This window comes from Canis lupus, chromosome 30 (genome assembly GCF_003254725.2).
Source record: "Canis lupus dingo isolate Sandy chromosome 30, ASM325472v2, whole genome shotgun sequence".
NCBI classification, from domain to species: Eukaryota; Metazoa; Chordata; class Mammalia; order Carnivora; family Canidae; genus Canis; species Canis lupus.
In genome coordinates, this window is record NC_064272.1 from 2,410,488 (window position 1) to 2,433,052 (window position 22,565).

Consider the following 22,565-nt stretch of genomic DNA (forward strand, 5'->3'; position numbering starts at 1 on the left):
GGCTGAATGAAAACTGCACCCCTTTTCAGAAACAGGCAGGGGAGCGCAACTGCATCTGCTGCTCCACACTTTCAAAGCAGTGTGGAGCTGACCAACCTCCTCGGTGCCCACAAGGAGATGCTCTGTGACCCAGACTGTGGGCTCTGCTGCCCTACGACCTTGGTGGTGTCAACCTGAGTCACTGATGCACCCACAGCGCCCAGCCCCGTGCCTGGCAGGTGGCAGCAACCCAAAATTTGCTGCATAAACAACAATAACTCAGAGGCAAAGACCTCAGTTACCATGTACCGACTGTATCACTTCCACTTTCCACAGAGGCCAGGAGTCTCAGCCCCACCATTTGTAAAACAGACACAGTGCCGCCTGTCCCCATTTACTTCACAGTATTAGTGTTAAGATCAGATAAGATCATATCTGTGAGTTTGTTCCAGTAAAAAAATAAATTGTTTTTATAATGATCTAAATAAAAAAGCTTCACATGCCAATGCTTGCATACATGTTTATTAAGATGTAGCCAAGTGAAATGTGTCTGCTCCTCCTCTTGAGTACAATCTTCTTTATTGATGTGTAACGACGCCCAAGGGCTGGGTGAACTACATAATCAAAATCAAATGCCAGTTTTTTACATACTTGGCCAAAAGAGTGCAGCCCAAAACACCATGTTAAGCTGCAAGAAATCTGAGGACATTTCATTCATAGCCTTGCTTTTTACTGTTGTTGATATATACACTTTAATTTCAATGCCCATCGCAGATCCACATTTAAAAAGAAAAAGGCTCTTATTCTAATTTAGTAGAAAGCAGAGCTGTCAGTGGAAAGGACAATGCAACATCAAACACAGCTGCTTTTCATCCATACTAGTCTAAATTAGAAACATGCTGCCATTCACAGGGGCTCTAATTGCACGTGCACATAAGCAGTACCGAGACCTAACCGGCGGTGTGGGTTTCTACCAGCATCTTCTCTTTATTCTGAGTCTTTATCCTCATCTGAAAAATGAGGGACTGACTTCTTTGCGACCACGTTGTCCAGTCTCTGTCCTTGCAGATATGGGTTGACACTCTGAAAAAAACACGGTCTGGTATTACACCTGAACATCAGATACAGACATCTCACAAAAGGTGCAAGTAACAATGGCCTCCGGCCCTATTGGGTCAAAAACAAGGTAACAGTGGTAACTACCACCTACCAAATGATTACCACCTACCAAATGATTACCTACCAAATGCCTCAGTGGCCCGAGAAACACTCTCCCTGACAGATGTGTCTCATTGTGTCTTTCACGCAACCCAAGAGTTCTTTATCAAATGCAATCTGTCCCCTTCCTGCTTTTTGGCACAAGGATTTGGAGTGAGCCAGCTGATAAATTCTGGGGACTAACTTAGATACCAAGCCCCATATAACATAAAGTTACTACTCTACGGCCTTATTCAGTGGGAGAGAGAATATTTTATAAGAATGTTCTAAAGACGACGACAGAACATGACCAAGCAGGAATCGGCATCTGCAGACTGGTCCTGGGACATCCCGTTGCTGTATTGGTTCTTGTATGCTGGTATTCCACCTCAAGGGGATTCATCGGCAGCCCTAGTAATTATTTCCACCTTCTGTCAGTCAGGTTCAAAAGCTAAAGAAAAGAAGTAAGCTAGACACAAGGTGCCTTTATTTTTGACTCAGGACTTCACAGTCTGAAATCTTTCATCGGTTGCTATTCTGAATGAGTCAAGGTTTTTCCAGTCCTTCTCTAATACATATCTATTTTTTGAGGTTTGGATTTGAACTAGTAATTGGAGCTTTACAACAGAGTATTTAGCAAGCAGGAAAAAATTCAAAAGTTTTGGAGGATATTGGTTTTTTTGAAGTCACCTTCCCATAACTGAACAAAAATATAAGGAAGAAGCTGTAGCTACAAATGATCAGTAATCCCAAGTCCCTGGGGAATGAACTGCGGCAGCTCACAGGTGGGTCTCTCTTGCCAATGGGACATTGGTCGGCCTTGGCTCTTTTGAAGGGTGAGCAGGTCATTCTCCAAAAGAGAAGGAATGGAACCTGAGTGTAGTATTTGTAAATGTCCTTCCACATTTTCACAGCTAAAAGCATGAATCATGGAAGGCCCCACTCATCCAGTAAAAATGCATTGCAAACAAGCTGAGAATTACAAAGTATGGATGTCTTCACATCTGAAAAGAGACATGTCGCAAAAACACAGTACTTTGCTGGGAAGACATCTTTAAAATATTTAAAATAACGAAAATACTTTTTTACATCAGAGAGTGTCCACTGGAATGGGCTGGCTTACTCCAGAGGGTCACATGGGAATATCCAGGGAGGTGATGCAAATGTAGACTGAAAAATTCTACTCAACATCAAAAATACCTTTTTTGTTTTTTAGTAATAGTATTCTGAAAATTCCAAGTTATTAAAAAGGGTATGAGATTTTCATATTCTTCGAATATGAAATAGAGTCTTCAAATAGACTGTTTAAGATAAACAGTAGATCTCAAATATTAACAAGATGCATCTTAACAAAGTTTGCAAAGGTGATCATTCAAAGGGGAATTGATCTTTTACTCATGAAGCAACCTGGAGTTCTGCTGGATTGAGCAAATACAAAAAGTCCCATAAAACCACCTGGGGGTCTTTTGTAAGTCCAGGGAGAACCTCTTGGTGAAGGGACTTCCACACGACCAAGTCCTCCTGCTCAGACGCAGAAAATGTCAAATGCTGGAGGGCAGGGGAAGTAAAAGGAGTAATCACTTGAACTTTTTTTGATAAATGTTCATTAGTAATGAATCTTATACTTAAGAGGAATACTAGGAGTGAGAGTTGATTTCAATTACCCACTGAAGAACTCAAGGCACTTATATATTTTTCTTCTCTCTTGGGTGAGAGATACTGGCTAGGTTACAGAAGGGAACACTTGTTCCATTTCAAAACTGGAAGACCCATTGGGACCAGATTCCTGCTTTCAATGTCCTTTGGAAATCCACAGCAGATACTGAGCTTTGTTGGAGAAACCCTTGGTGACTGGTGCACCTGGGGAGGTGATTAAAGTTTTCAATCAAGTGGAAGCATCACCTGAGGCCTCATGGCAGGGAAACAAATTCTGTTTTCCCATCGGTCCTGAGGGGGCCAGGATTTATAGCAGGACCACAGGGTTTTGTAGCTGTCTGAGAAACAGGAAGAACTTGATATCACTGGGTCAAAATGACCCTTATTTTCATAAATCGTAAGCCTTTCCTATGTGGAGGAAATTGAGGCCAACATACAATCCTTTGTAACGTGTGTCCTAGCCAGAATTCTGAATTTTGGTAATCACTGGTTTTACGGAAAAATGACCTAAATCCTGACCCATGGTCATTATCCGAGTCAGGCCAGAAGGAATGGTGAGCCAGGACATAGAAACAATTAAAGCTTCATCCTGTTATTCATTTTGGGTCAGTCATTGGTCTTATTTGGGAATGTTCTTGTTGTGCCACGGGGAGATATTCAAGCCATCTTATTGGTAAATTATGTGTATTCTGAGTTTCTGAAATAGAATTTCTTGATGTTCTCTCAAGACCACATTACATCCTTCAGACCCTTTCTGCCACCATTTGCCACTGGAAACTGTAATCACCCAAGAAAAACCCCTAATAATCCTGTTAGCTCTCCCAAAGAAGATGTTTCCAGACAACTGCTTCTCGATAGAAAACTGGCCTCGTGTCATGTGTATTTTGTCAGGCAGCACACGGGCTTGGAACCTTGCGTCGGGGGCCTATGAATTAATGTTGCATCCAGAAAATCTACACTTCCTCCAGCACTCTGACCGGATTCAGCCAAACCATGCAGAGTGGCCGCAACTACCACTGTCCAGATTCCCAGATGATGCCAGGATCCAGGCCACTTGCTGTTCTAAATACACAGTCAGTGGCCTTGGGTATACGGTTTGGCAAGTATAGTTACCTAACGCGGTTACTATCCGGCAACGCTTGCTATGGACTAGCAGGACTTTAACATCTTCTTCCACCTAATCAGAAAAATGAGGCAGGTGGCCAGGCCCTTCACTCCACTAGGGCACTAGTGGATTGTCAGAATCAACACTGACCACTGACTCAGTCTCATGCCATCAAATGCATTGGAAACTCAAAGCAAACTTGACCTTCAGCTTTACAGGAGGCCATACCCAGCGGCTCAGTGCATGATACCCAGACCAATGCCCCACCATGGGCAGCCCTGAGATGGTGAATAACTAAGCCTGAGACCAGTTCACCAGTCAGAGAACAAATACAACAGATCTAGTAGATTTTACATCGGTCTGGCGAGGTGCAGAAGAGGGTATGTAGGAAGAATGAGGTTTGTTCATCTCATCTTTTGCCCCTACTTTCCTTCAGAAGCATTGTCTGGAGCTTGCAGGTCAGCAACCACTTCCTTGCTCCTGTCCTGTGTTTTTATAGAATTGGTGCAGGTGTGTGAGCAGTTGCCCCCAGTGGCCTAGAGCTCCTCTGAGGAAAGATACCCTCACGTGCTCCCTGAATTCCCACATCTGTGGGAGGGATGCAACCCATATTTCTCGAATGCAGTGGGAGTGTGGGAGGACCACAGAAGAGCGCTCCACTATAAAGCATGTGCTATATCGTGGTCATGCCATTGCAGGAACCAAGGGTGCAACCCTTGCTACTCAGGACCCTGGTCCTGCCTTCCCAGGGTTGCTGCATGTGAAAGGCTTCTGCTTTTTTGCAACAACTGAGGGTTACACTCAGAAAGCTCCAGGCATCCCACCAACAGCCCAGCCGGCCGCACGTTACCCTCCGCTTTCGTGTCTGTCCTCCCTTCATCTTCTCATAAAGGAGTTTCTTGTTCTAGAATGGGGAGAGAAGAAAACACAAATGCAGAAGTATGGATCAAATTTGGTGAATGTCTATTTTAGAAGCAATACTTGGTGTGTCCCCCTGGATATCTGCATACACATATTTTGGAAACAAAGCTAGATGAAAGGCATATCGTGTCAGAAAGATAGACCACAAGAGAAAAGCTGGTGGCGGTTGTAGCTTTTAATAAAGTTCTCTGCAATGCCCCGAGGCACACCAGTGTCACCGACAATCACATAAACAGGAAAATACGACATTCTAAAACACAAGGGGCACTGGAAACTCAGCTCCTCACTTTGAACAGCCTTTGTTTAAAACAAACAGTTTTATCTCATTTTACTTTTGAATCCAACTGCCTTGTTATGAGCCGTACACATAAACTGTTCTCTGGAGGAGTGTCTGACTATTAATAACAACCCTCTATGTAAATAAACGAGACATTCTGACTTCTGCAACCTTTCCTCTTGCGGCTTCAGTCGGTGCCCCCAGTCAAGACAATCGGAAAACCATTTGGTCTATAACATTTTTAATAGAGTGAACCTTTTAAAAACTGCCAAAAAACTTCTTGGCAGAGGGAAAGCTATGTTGGGGGAAAAAAAAGGGCTCTGTTACCACGGTTTGTATAAGTGTTTCCACATATTGTTGCATTTCAAACACATAGTGGACTTAAATGAGCTCTAGAATATCAGACACATGCTCCACAGATTTCTCTTCTGTGGGATTATAAAAGACAGAACACTTAATCTGAAGGCAGAATAGGAGAAGGGACATTGGGGGGACTTATTTGTGTCGCTTTTTTGTTTGTTTTTTTAATCAGAAGGAGATAATGTATAAAAGAGATGACTCATTTTACTCTAAATAAAATACACTGACATTGGTTTTTTTGTTGTTTCAAAGAGATAACCAACTTCTGTTAAGGAACAAGTTTATACAACACTTATATCCTCTAAACTGTTTGGATACAGAGATTTTTTTTTTTTAATGGTAGATTTGGAAATGAAAATGACAAATGCCAAGAATGAGCTTCATAATTTTCATGTCCGTTAAAATCCACCCCTCCCACAGTTTACAATGCATCTGGCCTGCCCCCCTCAACTATGCAGGAGCCGGACACCAGGGCATGAAGGGGCCTCTGCTGCTCACGCGGGAAGCTGGTCAACCTAACACTGGAAGGGAGAAATGGCAGACGTGCACATCGCACCCTCGAACACTGAGCACATTGCCATGCGCCCCCTTCTTGTCGTCTGCTGTTGCCTCTCTGTGGGCGTAATAAGTCCTCTCGCACTGGGAACGTCTGAGAGCTCGTGCCAACACCGGGGACAGGGGACCAGAACTGAGGCTTTTCTTGCACATCCTCGGGCTCCGCTGCCTGAGTGGGTGGGAGTGCAGGGGGCCTGGGGCTAGAGCCAAGGGCAGGGGCAGTCCCACTGCACCAGCAGGATGGCTACGGCAGCATCATTTTAGCTCATCTCCTTTAGAAGGTCATGGGGCAGAGGGTACGGATAAGAGCCCTGGTTCAAAAAGAAAAGCACAAAGTCTAGAGGGTCCTCCTCTCGGAGATGATCGCTGGGTTTTCCTAAGAGCCAGCATTCGGACCAGCTGGAGGATGCTTTCCCACACCTGCCTGAAAGGGGCCGGCATTCCTGACTAGGCCGGCTATGGAGTGGATTGAAAGGCAAGGATTGACAGGTCGGGGTGCGTAAGAGAAGTAGACAAAAGGAACCAGAAGAAGGCAGCCCCCTCTCCTGACACCAATTCCCTGTAGATGGGGTGGGCATGGGGGAGTGGTGAGCCTGTTTTCCATGTGAGTAGCAGGTTCGAGTTCACAAAAAGGGCTTTCTGTTGTGCCATCAAGATTTTGGACAATCGCCCAGATCTGGGTCTCAAATTCCATTCTTAAATGGAACCAGGGAGACTTCTCAGAGAGCATCTGATTCCAGGGTGAGGGCAGGGAAAGCATGAGGATCAATGGATGAATCAAGTTGGAATATCTAAATGTGCCACGAAGTAAGAACGTGCTCAAAAAGTGATGAGACGTGTCAAAAGGACAGTGAAGGCGGCATGGAGACCTCCCCCGGCTCAGTCTACAACAGTTTGAGCACCAAAATAAGTCATGACAGGAATCCACGAATCCACAGTGCTAAAAAATAAACGGATTTTTAAATGCAAAAATTAATAAATGGGGGAGGAGGGGAGACTCTTGTTTAGAGTAGAGCGCCAGCCAGTAAATGTAGAATGAGTCATAGAATTTAAAAATCACCACTTTACAACTACCATTGTTATAACTGATTCTGGCGCCTATCATCAATGGAGACTGAAGCTGTTGGCTGCAAGTTCAACGGGGACAGATCATTTATAGTCTGAACATATCTCCTCATAGATTATGGATTTCAAAGGGAAAAAATTGTAAGTTTACACTTGAGAAACCTGGCAGGCATCACTTAGACCAGGTCACCACCAATTCTGGGACAAAGTGGCATCATGTGTCTCCAGATGGGAAACACATAGGAGGCACATCTCAGAAAGGCGTAACTCAAGCCATTCTACTCTCTGGCTGGCTTGAGATCCTGAGAGACAGAGAAAGGCAGAGAGGGTCCTTGTTGCCCATTTCTTTCTTGGCTCAGGCTCTGGCCATGATCAGCTGCTTCCAGGGAAGGAAAAGACCCTAGTCATCCCAGCAAGGGGATGAAAAGATATGAACAGCACTTAGAAAGGAGAGACATTCGCTCTCAATGAGCAATTGCTGTGTGAAGGCGGGGGAGACTAACACCCTACAGTAGCCAGCCTTTGGGTTAGACACTCAATGCTGGGGGCACACAGTGTCTGAGAGACAGCCAGTCCTAGACAGGACTCAACAGGACCAATGTATAGGACACATTATGAGGCATGAGCCATGAAAAGATAAGGAATCTATCCAATTTCTAAAGAACTCCTAGAGTCAGACGGTTCAGTTCAAATCCAAACTCTGCTGATCATCAGCTCTGTGGTGTTGGGCAGGCTACTCACCACCACCTCCAAGCCTACATTGTCTCATCTGTAGAAGGAGTGCCAGGGATGGGCAGGTCGAATGAGATAATTCACACACAGTATTTAGCACACTGTCTGGTACATAGTATGTGCTCGATAAATATTACTATTTACTACCATATAATAAAATACAATGACCATTATTCTTCATCTTCATTCCCATCACTTAACAGAGAGCCTGGAAGGCACGTGATGTGCATCTAACAAATGTGCCTTTAAAAAAAAAAAGATTTTATTTATTTATTCATGAGAGAGAGAGAGAGAGAGAGAGGCAGAAACACAGAGACACAGAGGGAGAAGTAGGCTTCATGCACAGAGCCTGATACAGGACTCGATCCCTGGACCCCAGGATCACACCCTGAGCCGAAGGAAGACGCTCAACTGCTGAGCCACCCAGGCATCCCAACAAATGTGTCTTGATGCATTCACAAAGAGAAAGTAATGCAGGAAACAAGACAGACACTGATATTTATAATATATGAATCATGGCTAAAGACCCAGCTGAACTCCAGCTAATGTCAAAAACAGGCAAACGTTACCAGCATGTAAGGAATCCTGGTGTTGTGCACCATTCTCTTGTGTAAGATCATTACTTTGTGAACTTAAAATGTGGCTGAGCTTCAGACAAGCTTGAGACCATCATTCTGTATAAATAGCAAGGAAGGCCTCTCAATTCCAGTGTAGAAGAGCAAGACATACAGTGGTTCCCTCCTTATCTGCGGTTCTGCTTTCCCTGGTTTTAGTTACCCGTGGTCAACCACGGTCTGGAAGCAGACGACCCTCCTTCCGACATGTGGTCACTTACTGTTCCATCACAATGCCCATGTTATTCGCCTCACTTCACCTCATCACCAGAAGAAGGGTGGTGCAGGTACAATAGAGATATTTTGAGAGAGAGAGAGACCACATTCAAGTAACTTTTATTACAGTATACTGTTATAATGGTTCTATTTTATTATTCATTACTGTTGTTTATTTCTCTCTGCATCTAATTTATACATTAAACTTTATCATTTATGTATAGGAAAAAACAGTGTATACAGGGCCTGGTACTCTCTGCAGTTTCAGTCATCCATCGGGGGTCTTGGAACAAATTCCCCTCGGTTAAGGGAAGGCTACGGTCCTCAGTTCACACCTCTACATAAAGATCAAGCAAATCGTGTTTCACTGCCCGGTGGTAATGAGATAATAAATGACAGAAACTGAAGTTTAAATAAACACATGATCCCAGATGATTAAAGGTGTGCAAACCTTGTTCCTGGTCATTGATCTGTCAGTGTCATCTGTCCAGGTTTTCAAGAAGAGGCAAGGAAAGGCACGAGAGAACTGCTTCCTCAAAAGGGCTCTCTGCCCTCACTCAGACTTTTCTCAGTCTCTCTCCTGCTTCCTTTTGCTTATTACCAGCCCACCAGTTCTTCCGTGTAACTTCTCAGCTCAGACTTCGTGTTGCCTTCAACTTCCCCGCAGTTGGCCATGCAAGGCTTGGGCTTGGGTGTTCCTCTGCCCTCATCTGCTCTCTTTGCCAGTAATTGCAGCTGGTGCTCAAGAGAGAGATAGAACATGAAGCTGGACAGTGCTATGGTGGGTTCACTGTGTCCTCGTGTAGGCCACACACCAGTCCTAGTCAGCTCTCCGGGAACCTTCGAAATGTCGTAGGTTCTCATGACATCAGTGAGGTGCACTGAATTCCCTATGTTCGTGGCCTTCATAACTGGATTTGCTCCATATATTTTTTCTTGCGTTTAGTCTGTTCTTTTTCTACTTTCTCTACTCTCCATCCATATGCCACCAGAACAATCTCTTTTATAGAAAACTTTGATGATGTCAGTCTCCTATGCAAGAACCTACAGATGTTTGCCTATGTAATACAATGTGTTTAAATTCTACTAGCAGGCTTCAGAATGGCTCCATAAACCAAATTTCTCTAACAGAACTGCTTATGACAGAGAAGAGGAAGGAAGCAAAATTAAAACTGCTTTGGTGTTTTAAGATGGGAAATGTATACACATTAAAGGTAGAGGGAATCAGCTCAATGTAATTTTAAAGCAAGGTAATGGAAAAATCAAAGTGGTAATTCCTGAGGAGAGGCATTTCTCTCTAAGACAGTCTAAAAGGAAGGGCAGATTTTAGTCCTAAGAGTATGATAGCCCCCGCAATGAAGGAAGCAAGGTCAGCTGCCAGCAATGACCCATAGCTCTAGAAAGGCTGAGGCAGATTAAAAAACCATAATAAAACAAAACAACTTTCCATTTGCAACGACGTGGATGGCACTAGAGGGTATTATGCTGAGCGAAGCAAGTCAGTCAGTGAAAGACAACTGTATGATCTCACTCCTATGTGGACTTTAAGAAACAAAACAAGAATATGTGCTCATTCACTCACACCACAGATGCACCACCTCCTGACTCTTTAGTGTTTTTCCATTTTTCTCATGGGCCTTCAGCATCTGATTGCAGAGGTTGGGCCACAGGACAGGGCTGGAACCCCGTCGGGCTGCGACCTTGCCTGACTCACTGTTCCGGCCCGCTGGGGTCTTCCTGAATTCTGACTCTTGGGTCATCCCTGGTGAATCTGAGAAATACAGGTTCTCTATTTTTTTATTACAAACGTCCCTAAAGATGCAGAGTAGGAGAGCACTGAGACACGCAGGCTACCACGTGAAGTCACTCTCCCCACTGACGCGGATGCATCAACAAACTCCCCTCTGGTGATGCTGTCTTGCGAGGCTGTGCCTCCCCGCCTGTTCCAGCAGGTCGTGGAAGAGCTCATCAAGCGCTTGGCTAAAGCCAAGTGCACCGTGTCCGTTTCCCTCATTACGCTGGCAGGTGAATGAGTGATGCTGGCAAGTAGAAGAGCACCATCGGATGGACAAAACTTGTTTTGAACAAACATATGCCAAATGGTGATGATGTCTCCTTCCAAGGGCTTACAATTTCTCTCATGGACAGTTACAGATTCTTGCCTGCTGCTGACAGCAAGCTCACTGCTCCACACTTTGGGAAATTTCTTCTTCAGAATTCTTCACAGAATTATATACATCTGCTTCTAAGCTTCTGGCCCCATTTTTCCTTGGTCCTGCAGAGATCATCTCCCTCAGTCTAGAGATATAATTTGAAAATTTTCTCAGTATCCTTTTTTTTTTTTTTTTTTTTAACCAAAGAACCCCACCGCACATACCCAAGTACTTCCTATACGAGCTTTGTGAAACACTGGTGAGGCTTTAGGAGGTAGGATGTGTTATAACCAAGGTTGTGTAGGAGACCAGAGTAGAAGCTTCCAGAGATCACAGCTGCTAAGATGGGTTCAGGTCACTGACTCTTGGCATAGGCTGGTATATTGTATCCTAGACATGAATGTGGTTTGGTAGTTACTTAAATTCCCTCTCAATCAGAGATTTCTGAAAAAAATCAGCTTCTAAAACAATTTGTCTTCTCTCACCGTACCCACATTGCTCATCTCTGCCATCAGTAGCTTCAGACTATCAAAGTGTAAAATCTACTCATCATCAAGATTAGACTTACCCACTTGCCCAAGCCTGGATAGTCATGTTCTGGATCAAAGAGGTGCTGGTGCAACTGGAATTCTCGACTGAACTCCGCTGTGTCAGGGGTGTTCTCTAGACATCCATCATCTACTGCAAACAGCAAAAGACTTTTGAGGAATGGCCGAGGCATCTATTGTCATTCTAAGAGTTAATTTCTTAAAAACAACTAGACAACCAAAGGTCAGCATCTATCCACATCACCTGCCCTCTCTAATTTGCTCATCCCAAACTCTCACTCCTCCTCCCACCTGTGGCAGAGACTGGTTGGCTACTCACCAAACCCACTTATCTTTCCCACTCGGCACACAGCTAATTTCCCTGCCTTGCCCTGCAAGCAGGTGGAGTCACACGCCTGAGTTTGTGCCAGTGGAACGTGGGCAGAAGTGATGTATTCCACCTCTAGGTCTGGCCCATAAAAACCTCCTATATGGTCCCCTCTCCTTCCCATCCCCTATGCCCCCCACCCCCATCTGTTGTTCTGCTTGCTGCATGCTGCCGACCAGGGCAACTGTGAATGTCACGTGTCAAGATGAAAGATGGCAATTTGGGTTGCTGAACTATCCATCCCTGCCACACCCTCACCCACCTCTGGCAGGACTTCACAAGAGAGAGAAATAAACTTCTAATTGTGTTACCACTATAATTTTTTATCTGTTATAAGAGCAAATTGTTCCCTAACTGGTATACTTCCATTCCAATGACTCACTGTGTTTTCTCTTGGGTGAGCTCTTCAGAAACAATGTCAGCTTCTTGGAGAAAGTGCCTTATGTAAGAAGAACAACATCACCAGATAGATGGAAGTATGTTATAGTGGTGATGGTGTAAGCTTGGAGTCTGACCGACCAGAGCTTCTGTTCTAGCTCATAAGTGACAGGTGGTCTTAACTCCTTGGGAAGATTATCTTTGTCCCTCCAAACCCATTTATCCATCTATGAGCAGGGCAGAATCAAGGACTTACCTTACTGGGTAGCTGTGAGGAACAGAGATGATCACACACAGAACATGTGACACACAACAGGTCCACTCTGCTTTAGCTCCCTTCCCTCCATCTCTCCTTAACTGACAGTGTATAGTATGACTGCTCTTAAAATAAAGCACGTCTTTCTGTCAAATCCAAGAAAGGTCATCCCACTTGGTTGCAGCTTTGACCTAGGCCCTATCATTATGAGAAATGACGCTCTGAAAATAAATCCTTTTTTCCTATCTCTAATGCGCTTTTGGACAATAGCTTAAAAGGGTGGGGGGCATGGGGAAGGTTATGAATTTTGCACAGGCCTAGGGGGAGGAAAGAGAGTCCTTTTGCAAAGGGATAATGAGGCATCAAGGTCAATGCTAAAAGGAGTCCACTATCACCAGATAGGTCCAGTCTCTTGAGACTGCTCCGAAGCCTTCCAGCAGCCTGGAACATCCAATACCTTCACCGCATGAAGCTCGTGCAGAAGTCTTTAGTGTTCAAACAAACCCTCAGGTGGCTCCCCACTTTCCTTGGAACTACTAATCTAACTCCTTTATATACAGCAATTAGCCAATCCAGAGAGTTCTGGCACTGTGCATATGGCAGCTTAACAACCTTTTCACAGTTGTTTCTCAAGTACTTCCAAGTGGGCCCAGGACGAGATGGAGAAATATGGCTCTGCTCTGAGAACCATAGTATCTTGGGGCCTGAGAACATGCCCTGGGATGCACATCATCCCCCTGAGGATGCCCTCTCTGCATTCCACTGCTCTATCCAGGGTGGCTGGACCATGGTTCAGAAGAGAGCATGGCCTGGGAGGGAGAAGATAAGGTTTTATTTTTGGACTGCTCTCTTGGATTGCTCAATTATGTGGTGTCATGATTCCCACTGAGGCATATCACAAGTAATTTCTTACAAATAGTGTCTAAATGTCACTAGTGATTTCCTTTTTAGAATGAAAATAATGGTAGAACAAAGAATGAGAAACATGTTACTTGCATGGCAGGATAGCAAAGAAAATGGCAGATGGTAGAATGAAAATGAAATGAAAATAATGAAAATAATGGTAGAACAAAGTAACAAACATGTTACTTGCATGGCAGGATAGCAAAGAAAATGGCAGATAATGCGTGACAAGAAAGGGCCTGGGAGTTGCGATTTGATCCAACTGTATCAGCCCATCTGGACCGCCCTGTCTCAGAGCTCCTGTGTGCACAAAACTAGTGCTTGATTACATAGATCCGGACTTCTTTTCCTTTCTCAGGACAGCCCAGCACTGCATTTATGTTTTTTAAGGCACTATGTCTTCATTTTACAGATGAAGAAACTGAGGCACAGGGAAGTAGACTGACCTACTAGAACTCAGATCTCCCAGCTCAAGCTCTGTCCAGTCTCCTACAATAGTGGTTCTCCAACTTTAGTAGGTGCCAGAATCACACAGAAAGCAGGTTAGAACACAGGTTTCTGGGGCCGACCCCAGGAGTTTCTGACTCAGTAGGTCTGGGGAAAAACCTGAAAATTTACATTTCCTACGAGTTCCCAGGCAATGGTGATGCTGCTGGTCCTGGGACCACACTTTAAGAACCATATGCACCATAAGTACCATAAGTACCATATGACATCTAATCAATTTGACCAAATCCCCGTGGAGACTGTTGCTCTTCAAATTCTGAACTTGTCTTTCCTCCCACCCGTCGAAAACCCTACGAACATGTACAATGTGGCCCAAGTAATGCTTCTGGGCAGTAATTCAAGTTTTCCTGAAGTCATGGCCCAGTATTCCTACACTGGCTAGGTCGGTCACAGCCAACCAGTCCGATTGTTTCAGAGGCTCTGTGTCCCATAGAAAACAGACACCTACCCTAAATGAAAGGAGGAACTTTCAGGGAAAGCCTCTTTCAGAGAAAGCCTGTATCACGTTTAGAAAATCTGAGAGGCCAATACTGTCAAAATTTTCAGAGCAAGGCAATATGTCATGGTGGTTGAGCACATGGTCTTGAATCAGGTTGACCTGGGTTTGAGTCTTGGCTCAGCTACTTGCTACATAGAGAAGCTTGGGCAAGCTATGCTCTGAGCTTCAGTTTCCATAAGTACAAAGTAGGGATAATAAATATCAACTATCATTACTGTAGGCTTGGAGAAAAAGACTACTCTGGTGCTGGAAGTTAACACAAGTCCAACGAGAGCGATGCATTATTTCCTAGTGGCAAAACTAATTCTAATCAGGATGCCGTTTAATGAGCCTTTACTTTGTGCAAGGTGCTACACTAAGTGGATGATGTCATTTAATTCCCACAACAAGCCCCATTTTGCAAATGAGGAAGCTGAGGTGCAAACTGGTTAATTAGCTTGTTCAAGGTCACACATATCTTGACCTTGGTACTGAATTCATGTAGTCTGAGTTTGGAGCCATTGCTCTTAGCCACCAAGGCTAGCTGCTCAAAGCCCACCATAAATGAACCACCATTCATTTTCTTTCTCATTAAGGAGTAGGAAAGTAGGAGGGATACACGAGAAGCAAAGAAAGTTTCAAGCTTCTCCCTTAACCAACTTCTTATCTTCCTGGATCCACTGTCTCTCATGCCACCTCCTGACCCCACAGAGATATTTTGGGGTAGATGCTGTTTATGACATAGTTAAAATGTCCATTGTCAAAGGAAGTAAGGAAAACAGATGGACATGGATAATCCACAAACTAGTAAGTTCCAAAGACACTAAAAGTGGGCAGCAGCTGTATCATAGAAAAAGCAAAAAGAAAAAAATCTTTCTCCATTTTAATTAAAAGAGTAGCAAGTGCAGAAAAAAAAAATCAATTCCTAAAGAGAGAATAAGATTGAAGGTAAAGCTTTGGCAAGGGAGTCTCATGTGGGTATATCTGACCTCCAGAATACACTGAGGGTTCTCAAATAAATTTCCCTTCCCAATCGACCTACAAATTACATAGGGGGTCATTAGAATAGAAATTCTATTTCTCAGAATATTTGTAGCTGACGTTAGACTTTGTAACTACCTCCCAAAGACTACTATCCACGAGAACCCAAGGACATACCCATTACCTGTTTTTCCAATGGGACAGGGATTTGGAGGGTCTGGGTAGCCCTGATCTTCACTAAAGTCCTTGGGAATGTTGTCACCAGTCAACTCTGCCACAATGTTTGGGATGTTGCCAAAAGGACCCAAGTGCTGAAGACCTTCATGAGCTCCACCTGCAAGGGAATCAGAGTAGTCCCCTTCAGTGCAATCCCATTCATTTCAACTAATATTTATTCAGGCAAAGCTCTGTGATCCATGCCAGAGAAAGAGTAAGAAATTAAATAGTTCCTGCCCTTTAGGGCTTAAAACATTAATTGTGCAAACAGACATACACTGTCCATGTAGCATTTCCCAGAAGGCACATTAGGGACGCACCCTGATAGAAGTGTTAATACAGCATCCTGGGAGCATGGGGAAGGGAGGGTTTCGTTTGGCTGAGAGGAGGGGGAGGGCTTCCTGGAGGAGCTAGAACTCAAGGGGCACATGGGGCCAAGGGGGGCGGATAGAGGGAGGCAGCCACAGCTGGATAGGATAGGCCAAAAGACAACACTTCTCCAAAAAAAATTTAAAAAGTCATTGTCCTTCTGCTGTTCTGGAGCAACCACTTAAACCTTAGTATATTTACTTTGATCCTTTTTCCTCTGCGTATCTTTTTATACTTATGTGTTTATTCAGTTTTAATAAGTTTATTTAATATTAAAGCCCAAGCATCTTCCCATGTGGCTGCGTGGTCTCTCATCACATAATTATAAATGACTATGTTGTTTTTCTATCCAGTGGCTGTACCACAACATATTAATCATTCCCCTATTGTGGGACATTTAGTGTTTCCCAATTTACTCTTAGGGATTTAATTTTTTCCCATGTTTTGGATTAATATTTCTCAGGATAGATTCCCAGAAGTTAAATTACTGGGTCAAAGGCTATATATATTTTTATGGCTCTTTATATTATATTGCCAAGCTGTTTTCCACCCTGGAAAAGGAGATACCAATTTGTAAAATAACGTCCACAAAATAAGAGAATACCATTTTTACAACATCTCTACCAGTACTGGGTTTTATAAAAATAATGTTTATGTTTTCCTTGCTAATTTAAAAGGGGTTTAGAAAAATTAATGTCTTATTTTGAATGTCTTTGATTACCAGCTCAGTCAATATATTTCTATGTGTTTTTAAAAATATTTTATTTATTTATTCATGAGAGAGAGAGAGACACAGAGAGAAAGAGAGAGAGAGAGAGAGGCAAAGATACAGACAGAGGGAGAAGCAGGTTCTATGCAGGGAGCCCGATGTGGGACTTGATCCGAGGACCCCAGGATCACGCCCTGGGCCAAAGGCAGGCACTAAACCACTGAGCCACCCAGGGATCCCTCTATGTGTTTATTCACTAGCTTTAATTGCAAGTTGTCTTTATGCTCTTGGAATTTTATTTTATTTTACTTTTTAAAAGTTTGTTTGTTTATTATTTATTTATTTATTTATTTTTTATTTGAGATAGAGCACACGCACACATAAGCAGTGAGGAGGGGCAGAGGGAGAGGGAAAAGCAGACTCCTTGCCTAAGCAGGAACCCTGGTGCAGGGCTTGAACCCAAGACCCTGGGATCATGACCTGAGCCAAAGGCAGACGCTTAACCAACTGAGCCGTCCAGGTGCTCTATGTACTCTTGGAATTTTAATTTTTCTCTTATCAGTTTGCATGAACATTTCACATAATAAAGATAACAAGACTGGCTGTTATATCTCCCGACCACTTTCAGGTTTTCTCTGATTTGGAATTCTGATTATTAAAGCAATATATTGCAAACATAAGTTTTTAATATGTATGTAGTCAGATCTGTTGCTCTTAGTCTCTGTGATTTCTTCTTGTCTTTCTAAATTTATGAAACGGTTGCCCTTTCAAAAGTACCACCAACATTTGGATATTTTAGTTTTTCTTTTTACTTTTCTTTTAGTGCATGTAAAATAATTAACCAATTATCCTACCAGCAATTAGGTAAGTAATTCTGTCTTTCCTGTTCAGAAGTTTAATCTACCAGCAGTAGAGCAGACTATTTCTTGGAATGAATTTCTATTTAATAATGTCCTGGGACAGACATAGCTCCCTCAATGTATAATCACCCTGTACATCCTATATATGAAGGGCCAACTCAAAATCAAGTTGGCTCAGTTGGTTGGTGTACATGAATTTAGAGCCAGCCTCTAAAGAGCCAGGCTGTGATGGCCACACTTCCAGGAGAAGGCTCCATATTTTGGGAGTTAGGGCACTCATCTTGTATAACAGTCATATTCCCATCTCCACGGAAGCACACTCTTGCCAACAGGTTATATTATTTAAGTCCAGCTGGATGAGGCACCATTCTCTTCTGGATGAGTTGTGTCAAGGTTATTGCTCTGACACTTGCTTTTTTCACTTTTTTGACTGAGCCAGATCCCCTTTGGAGTGACACACTTCTTTTTCTTTCGGTGATATTAATATTGTCAGTAGGGTCACCGTTAGATCTTAGCATCCTGGGAATCACATTGTCTTTGAAGTGACTTTGTAGCAGTCTGTCTTAATTTATTATGTCACTTTAAAAATGATCCTTAGAAGAATAATGGCACCTCCTTTAATTTCAAATTCTTTAGCTCCCAAAATATAGATATCATCAAGTGGCTGCGTTGTTTCATTCACATTTATATTATATTTCATGCTTTGTGATGGGAGTGAGTAGCCTGTAAAATTTCTGCATTAAAAAAAGGTATTTTTGGAAAATGTCCACAAGCATATTTAAAATAAGATGCAATTATCATAATCTATTACACTCTTACTGTTTAATCTATCCTAATTTGAGGGCTATTCGTTAAAATCTATTTAATTTGAGGGCACCTGTGTGGCTCACTCGGTTAAGCATCCGCCTTCAGCCCGGGTCATGGTCCCAGTGTCCTGGGTTGGAGCCCTGCATCAGGCTCCTTGCTCAGCTGGGAGCCTACTTCCTCCTCTCCCTCTGCCTGCCATATGCTCTCACTGTCTCTCTCTGTCAAATAATAAAATCTTAAAAAAAAAAATCTATTACTACCAATAAGTCTCTCAGTCTCTTATTCCTCGCTGTTCTTGCTTTAGCATTCTGATGCTATGAGAGTTGCCATGTTTGAGAGTATAAATTCATTTTAATTGTGTTATTAATTGGCTATTAAGTAAAAAGTTCATTGACAGATCATGTTTCTTCCATTAGCATGGCTGCTCCTCATTCTGTTGTTTTGCTTGGTAAATCTTTGATCTTTCTTTTTATTTGTAACTTTCTGTATCTTTCTGATGGTTTTCCCAATTCCTACTGTGGGGCCTGCCTTCAGAGACAGTCAAGGGATCCTTGTCTATTACCCCAGTCAGTAAACCCAAGCCTTGCAAAAGGTTAAACAGATTGATCAGTACACTTTGTATTGATCTGCCTGAAGCTTTGTACAATCTTGGCAACGTAGCCACTACTGTGTTCCTATAGGGCATCCTCTCTGGTGTGTCAATACATGTCTGGACTTTTGAAAGCACCCTCGCCTTAAGTGCCAGGAATTATCCAACTTGGCTGAAGGGAGAATGCATGTCTTTTTAATGCTCCATTAGTAATTAATGAAGGAAGCACACACAGTTTCCTTTATGGAAGGCCTGCCAAGTCTCTGTTTACCTCTGTGCGCCAGTGCCATTAAAATGAATGCAGCACTTGTTAGGGAGCAGCAGCTGTTTAGTACCAGGCAGATACACTGTAACACAGGCTCTTTTAAAACTATATTTAATGACATCAAGAAATCAAGAAACACTGAGGTAGGAATGGGAGGAGATAACACAGAAGTAACACATGCTATCTTTTGCCCTCTAGGAGCTTGAATTTTATGGGCAAGAAACCACATATAGGAAATAATTAGAAAATGATCTACTTGGGTATGCAGCCAAATGCTAGTTATCTGGTTCATTATGTTTAAATTTATGTTAGTTTATTGTACTTGAAACCAAGTCAATCAAAATGTTATGATGCCATGGATGCTCTTTGTTCTATTTGTTGCAGTCTCAACCAAACATGTATTTTAAAATCATTAATTAGTTTAAAAATATGTATTGAGCACATACTACACATATCAAGACCTAGACTAAGTGCTAGAACTAGGTATGGGGGGCCTGCTTTCACAGAGTTTACAGTCCATGAAGACACACAGAGAATACATTGGAAATGCAGAGTTGTAATGAATTTATAATAAAACTGGGACACAGCAAGATATCACAGGCATGAGCAGAGAAAAATCTAACCCAGAGGTGGGACATGGAGGACTTCTCGCAGGAAGGTACTGCAAAAGACAAATGTAAAAGATATGGTTCCTGCCCTCCAACTGGTTTTTCATTCTAGATCATTCTTCAAAGCGAACACAGTAAGCCTGTGGTATATGATAAAACACATCCCCTGACATAATTCATTATGGTATAGACTGTAAATGATGTAGAAATTCAGGAAACAGGGAGCCTGCCAAGAAAACATCCATGGAAGAGGTAACCACTGAATTGGAATCATCAAAGACAGGATCCATCCTTACAGGGGGCAAAGAAAGAAAACAAAACAAAACAAAAACACAAGTGAGAGCACAGAGGTAGGTGTAAGCAAGGAATGTGTGAGCATCAAGTGATGAGCACTGTTGGGGAAGAGAGGAGCTGGATGGGAAAGGAGAAAGCAAATGCCAAGCAGAAAAGTGTGAATTAATATAGTAATAAATAACAACCAAACTTTCTGGGCAGGAGAGCAACGTAATAATTAAACAGAATGTTAACTTAGCAGCAATTTAAAGCCCTTGTTCCCATCTAAGGATGCATATCAGAAGCACTTGTGGCATTTTTTAAAAATTCCAATGCCCCCTACTCCAGAGCCACTGTATCTGAGTGTCCTTCTAAAGACCACTGTACTGGGGCACCTGGGTGGCTCAGTGGTTGAGTGTCTGTGTTTGATTCAGGTTGTGATCCTGGGGTCCTGGTTCAGGTTGTGATCCCGGGGTCCTGCAGCGGGGAGCCTGCTTTTCCCTCTGCCCATGTCTCTGCCTCTCTGTGTGTCTCTCATGAATAAATAAATAAAATCTAAAAAAAAAAAAAATGACCACTCTACAAAGGTAGATTGGAAGGAAGTTCAAGAAGTCCTGCTGTAAGGCTATTGTTGAAACTCAGAGGTGGAGCAATGAGGTTAGGGGTTAGGATAGCCACCACAACAGTAGAAAGAAGAGAGATTTCAAACAGTGCACAAGGGAAAGAGGAGTCAAAGTCCATGAGCTTTCCAAAGTGTAGAGGCCCCCAACTGAGGAAAATAATCCTATTGGTAAAGACAGAATCTTTCACTACAGCTTTAAAATTATTTCAGGCAATTAATTCTAACCTGTGAAGATGCTTTGTTTCCATCACAGCCTTAGTACTCCACTAATGTCTCTGTACTAAAGAGAAAATATTTAATTCTTGCCAAATAGGCTCAGTTTTGTTTATATAAACTTTGCTTTCTTTAATGCAGTTGGTACCATGCAGCTGTTTATTCTCAAGCTGTAGGCCATCGGTAGGTTTTCTTTGCATCGTTAGGGCAGTAAATTGGCAATTGGTTATAGCGTTCAGAGGCAAGGGAAGCAGGGCATGGGGAAGAAGAGGGAAAAGACCCAGGTTCGTCTGATCCAGGCCAGCACTCTTAAATCTTCTTGGCTTGCATTGAAACCTTACATAAAAATCTGTTGAGGCACTTTTCTCCATCTTGGGGGATTCCTCCAACAGCTTTCAGCCCTTCTCTGCATTCCTCCCTTGCCTTGTGCCTACATTCTCTCTCCTCTGCATGTCTCCTTTAGATTGGTAATTCTGCTGTTTCAGCTGGCTATCTAGTCAACATCAGTTCTTGCTCTGCCACCCATGGACTTGTGCATCTCAACATGGCAGCTTCTAGCAGGCTTCCTGATGACCCCCAGCTGGCCCCACATCCCCATTATTTGTTCATCCAGGAAAGGGCACTAGCTTTTCTGGTTAATTTAAAACGGCTTTGGTTCCAAAGCCATTTTCTTGCCTTAGCGATTCTGGAGATCAGTTGCCAGTATCTAGTAAATGAAAATATGAAAATTTAATACCTAGTGACCTCCCAAAATCTACTTGGCTTCAAATCGTTGTTTGTGTGTGTGTGTGTGTGTGTGTGTGTGTGGTATCAGTTGAGATGTTTAGTTATACAGTAGAATAAATCTCTGGTATTGTATTTTATCTTGATGTAATTTGACGCTCCTAAATGTAATGCATTAAAAAAAATCTGAATGCAGTAAAGTTTCCAATGATAGTGACATTTCACTTATTTCTTTCCTGGAGAATGTAGTTTTCCATATACTATCTGCATCACTGAAGCATCCTCTTTAACATCAGGATTCACTTATTTAACCATTTTAAAGGATAAGTTTCAGTATGAATTTTAGGAAAAGACTTTAAACAGCAGCTTTGGGATATGACTTTCCCTCCTTTTGATAATCTGGGACTATTACTGGCAGTATCAGTGACTACATGGTGTTGTAGCGGTGTGTTTTCAGTGTAGGGAAGTGCACACAATGATATCACCCTATTACATGGTCCCAGCTACAATGGCTTTTACAGTTCTTGATCTCTTCCCTCTTTGTAAGCTAATAATAATCCTAGTGATCCCAGATCCTTTTCATAATGAAGCACTTACATATATAAATAAAGAGTGGGCCTAGGCCTTGCAAATCCCCTCTTTTAATTTGCTTTGTTGCATATATAAATCACATGAGGATCCTGTCAAAATACATGTTCTGATTAACAGGTGAAAGGGCGCCTGAATCTCCGCATTTCTAACCAGCTCCCAAGTAATAATGATGCTGTCAGCCCACACACCACAGTTCCAGTAGCAAGGGGCTAAAAAATGAGAGCCTGAGTCATTCAAATTCTATAGAGAATGAGATTATATAATCTGTGAGAGAGACCTTAGGGGTAATGATCTTGGTTCATGGAATTTGTGACGTCCAGGGTGGCTGCTGAGAGGCTTTCTAAAATTCACTTGAGGTTTCAGATTGAGCAGCTGTGGCTACCGTTGACATCCCTTTATTTTAGGTTTTATTCTAATAATAGAGGCACTTGTTTATATTTCACAAGGAAAGAATCCCACTGTACCCTTTCTC

General features: G+C 42.8%; 1 protein-coding gene across 4 annotated transcripts in view; it reads right to left on the reverse strand.

The window, feature by feature from the left end:
- Positions 1-485: 485 nt before the first annotated feature.
- Positions 486-22,565, reverse strand: part of SCG5 (secretogranin V) — a 54,293-nt gene continuing 32,213 nt past the window's right edge. For 2 of the 4 annotated variants that reach the window (XM_025473300.3, XM_035708856.2), the window contains exons 3-6: positions 15,433-15,582; positions 11,399-11,508; positions 4,788-4,841; positions 486-1,062 (exon numbers count right to left, since the gene is read on the reverse strand). In XM_025473300.3, the coding sequence (XP_025329085.1) occupies positions 967-1,062; positions 4,788-4,841; positions 11,399-11,508; positions 15,433-15,582 (410 nt within the window). In that variant the 3' untranslated portion in view covers positions 486-966. Of the gene's footprint in view, positions 1,063-4,787; positions 4,842-11,398; positions 11,512-15,432; positions 15,583-22,565 lie in introns of all 4 variants that reach the window. The other 2 variants (XM_025473299.3, XM_035708855.2) reach the window with 1 other exon arrangement.